The sequence below is a fragment of the Thamnophis sirtalis genome, unplaced genomic scaffold (assembly GCF_051295495.1).
Source record: "Thamnophis sirtalis isolate CommonGarterSnake01/CBP01778 unplaced genomic scaffold, rThaSir2_p1.2 scaffold_3, whole genome shotgun sequence".
NCBI classification, from domain to species: Eukaryota; Metazoa; Chordata; class Lepidosauria; order Squamata; family Natricidae; genus Thamnophis; species Thamnophis sirtalis.
This window is the reverse complement of record NW_028261383.1, coordinates 49,339,920-49,342,965: the sequence shown is the minus strand read 5'-3', so window position 1 is coordinate 49,342,965 and position 3,046 is coordinate 49,339,920. Positions and strand designations below refer to the sequence as shown.

General features: G+C 48.0%; 1 protein-coding gene across 1 annotated transcript; it reads right to left on the bottom strand.

Moving 5' to 3' along the window:
- Nucleotides 1-529: 529 nt before the first annotated feature.
- Nucleotides 530-2,768, bottom strand: GPR27 (G protein-coupled receptor 27). Its single transcript, XM_014059790.2, has one exon. It carries the CDS (start codon nt 2,540-2,542, stop codon nt 1,388-1,390), a length of 1,155 nt encoding a protein of 384 aa, XP_013915265.2. The 5' UTR covers nt 2,543-2,768; the 3' UTR covers nt 530-1,387.
- Between the last annotated feature and the right edge of the window lie 278 nt (nt 2,769-3,046).

Sequence of the window (3,046 nt, the reverse complement as noted above, 5' to 3'; positions counted from 1 at the left end):
GGCTATATAAATTAGATACATAAGTATTTTAAAATCTGTATTTTGTGAAACCAATGAAAATCCTATGAGAGCATACAGGAATAGATGAAAGAAAAAATTAAGTCTCTTGAGTCTAGTTGGTTCACTAACTTCCTGGACGAGTATAAGGAAGGAGTCCACCATTGGCTTCTTCCATACTGTAGACAATACCCTGAGATTTTCTAGATTATTTCCCATCCTAGTCCAAACTAGGTCTAATCCTACTTAATTTTCTCAAATAAGGGATTGTCCTATGGCAGGGCTGTCAAACTCATACCCCACGGACCAGATACGTCACGCCCTGGCCATGCCCTCGTCATTTAGTGAAGTGGGAAAAAAGTCATATATCATGTGATGCCACCATGATGACACGAGTTAGGCTTCCCTATACTATGACCTGTGACCTAAGGTGTGATTTTAAAAAAAAGTTGTTTGAATGGTCTATAAGCAAATCCTGCTTATTTAAAGAGAAGGGAGCAAAGCATACCCAGACATTTAAATTCATGTATGTACAAAAACTGGAGAGTGTTTTATTAAAACAGTTGAGACATACAAGTGTTATCCAGTTTGTAGATAGGAACTTATAAAGCCAATAAAGTATGAAAGTCAGTATAATTTAAAAACCTGATACAGTTTTAAAAGTTGATCATTTTTTTCTTTTAAAATTACCATTTTTCATTAAGTTTCTGAAACACTATCAAAGAAACAGTACAACAAGAAAGTTTAAAGTAGTTCTACATCAGATCAGGTGACACAATGTTCATTAGGTTATTAGGAAATGACCTAATGATTCTAGTATAATCAGGATAAGACAGTTTCCGTATTTTAGGCAAGGCCAGGTGATTACCTTTAAGAACTGAAACAAAATTAGCCCCAAGTCTCCCTACAAAGAAGTGACTTCTAGATTCAGTTCCTCCATCTCCACTGCCCTTGAAAGACAAATATTACAATACAAGATTCTGAAGTCATCAAAAAATAACTTTACTACAAAATTTTGTCTTGACCTTTTATCAAATTTTACTTAAGGAATAAAATTGCTAAACCTTTATCAAAACTGGCAAGATTGGGAAGAAAAATTAACACAAAATTATGGCCTTTAATCCATGTCAGAATTATCTGTAGAAATTCAGAACAGAGGGGGAAAATGGACTTTGTCTTGTTGGTTTTTTTTCCTACCCTCCAGAAACACATAAAAGATTCCCCACCCCCACCCCCCTCCGATCAAAACGGAATATAAATACCCTATTTTAAACTACTGGTTTGGCGAGGCCAAGGGGTTTGCTTAGATAATCATTAGCAAGTGCACATGCCAGAATAAGCATAGACATTTTTTAACTTTTTTTCCCTTCTTTCTTAAGGAAAAAATGAATTATATCCTCAAGTTCTTCAGATCACACAGAATTGTGCCTTGAGTGTTCTGGATGCTTTGGCAGCAAAAGAAGTGAGATCTGAAACAGACTCTAAGCTCCTTGTTGAAAATGAAACAAAGGATGGGGTTGACTCCTGCCTGGGCAAAGGTCATCCAGACTGAGATGGTCAAATAAATCTGAGGGATTGTGCTGGCTTTGGTGAAGACACGCAAGTAACAAGTCACGATGTAGGGAGACCAGAGAAGCAAAAATAGGAGGGTGATCATGTAAAACATCTTGCAAATCCTCTTCTCCGTTTTGAACTCCTCTAAGACCAGCAGTCTCTTGATCTGGCTATGAGTAGTATTTTGTCGGATGCCCACCAAGGTAGGAGGGGTAGGACCCCGGCCAAAGCCAGCCGTCCAGTTAGCAGCTGCCTGACCTGTAGCTCCAGGCCCATGGAAAGTCCAATTCTGGCTAATGGCGGGCACCAATTGGGCCGGCTTCATTTTGCGATGGCTGTGAATGAAGAAGAGGAGCTTGCCGTAAACCAGGTGGGTGGCCGCCATGACCGTGGCGAGCATGAGCATGAAACCCAGGGTGTCATTGGCCTTGACGTAACGGTGCTCAAAGATGCACTGCTCCTCTTCACGGATGAACTTGTAAGTGCCGACGTCAAAGATAGGGGGGAAGGCCATGGCCATGGAAAGCGTCCACACCATGAACACCACGGCCAAACAGGTCCAGCCAGTCATGCGCTTAGCATAGAAGCGGTGGTGGGCAATGGCCATGTAGCGCGTCACCCCCACACAGAAGAGCAGGAAGGCGGCATGGAAGCAGAAGAGCACCGATAGGAAAGCCAGCACTTTGCAGCTGAGCAGCCCATGGGGCCAGAAGCCCACCCCGCTGTGCACCGAAAGCATGACGAAGGGGAAGCAGGCCAGGGAGCGCAAGCCATCCGCCAGGCAAAGGTCCAGGAGCAAGTAGTAAGGGGCCCGGTGCAAGTGGCGGTCCTTGAGGATGAGCCAAACAAAGAGCAGATTGCCAGCAAGGCTGAGGCAAAGGATCAAGCCCAGGGAGGCCAGCTTCAGGCCAGAGGCGCCCAGGAGGCTGCCAGGGCTGGGCAGGTGGGGGCTGCTGCTGCTGCTGCTTCCCAACTCGCTGGAGTTCGCCATCTAGCAGGGCCGGCGACAATCTCCCTTCTCTCCCGACGCTCAAGCACAGCTACGGCAGGGGCGGGGACGAGACGGCTTCTTCTTCTTCTTCAACGGCCGCGGCCGCTGTCTCGCCTTGCCGGGCTCCTCTTCAGGCTTCTCCCGCCCAGGAGACAGGCTCTCACTCTGGAGCCCCCATTGCTGGCACCCATGTCCCCCTCAGCGACATCCCCACCCCCTTCCCGTCTCGCTTTCCCCTCCTCGGCCTCGCTCCCAAACCGCAGCGCCGTCCTCCCGCCCAGCAGCAGCGGCGAGCTCAAGCTGTGCGCAAGCCCGGCGCCCCCCATTCCGGCATGGTAGGCTGGCTTCAGCGGAGCCGCCTTCTCCGGCACCCTCCGCGGCGCGAGTTTCCCCTTCTCCTCGGCAGCCCGGCTGGAACGCGAGACTCCCGTTTAATCCGAGGAGCGGCCATCCCGAAACTTTAAAACGGAGACGGGAGCGGGCCGGCAAGGCTGGAGGAAAGGG

What these genes read in the sequence shown, in the direction of transcription:
- GPR27 (XM_014059790.2), bottom strand. Translation starts at nt 2,542, where the DNA reads ATGGCGAACTCCAGCGAGTTGGGAAGCAGCAGCAGCAGCAGCCCCCAC.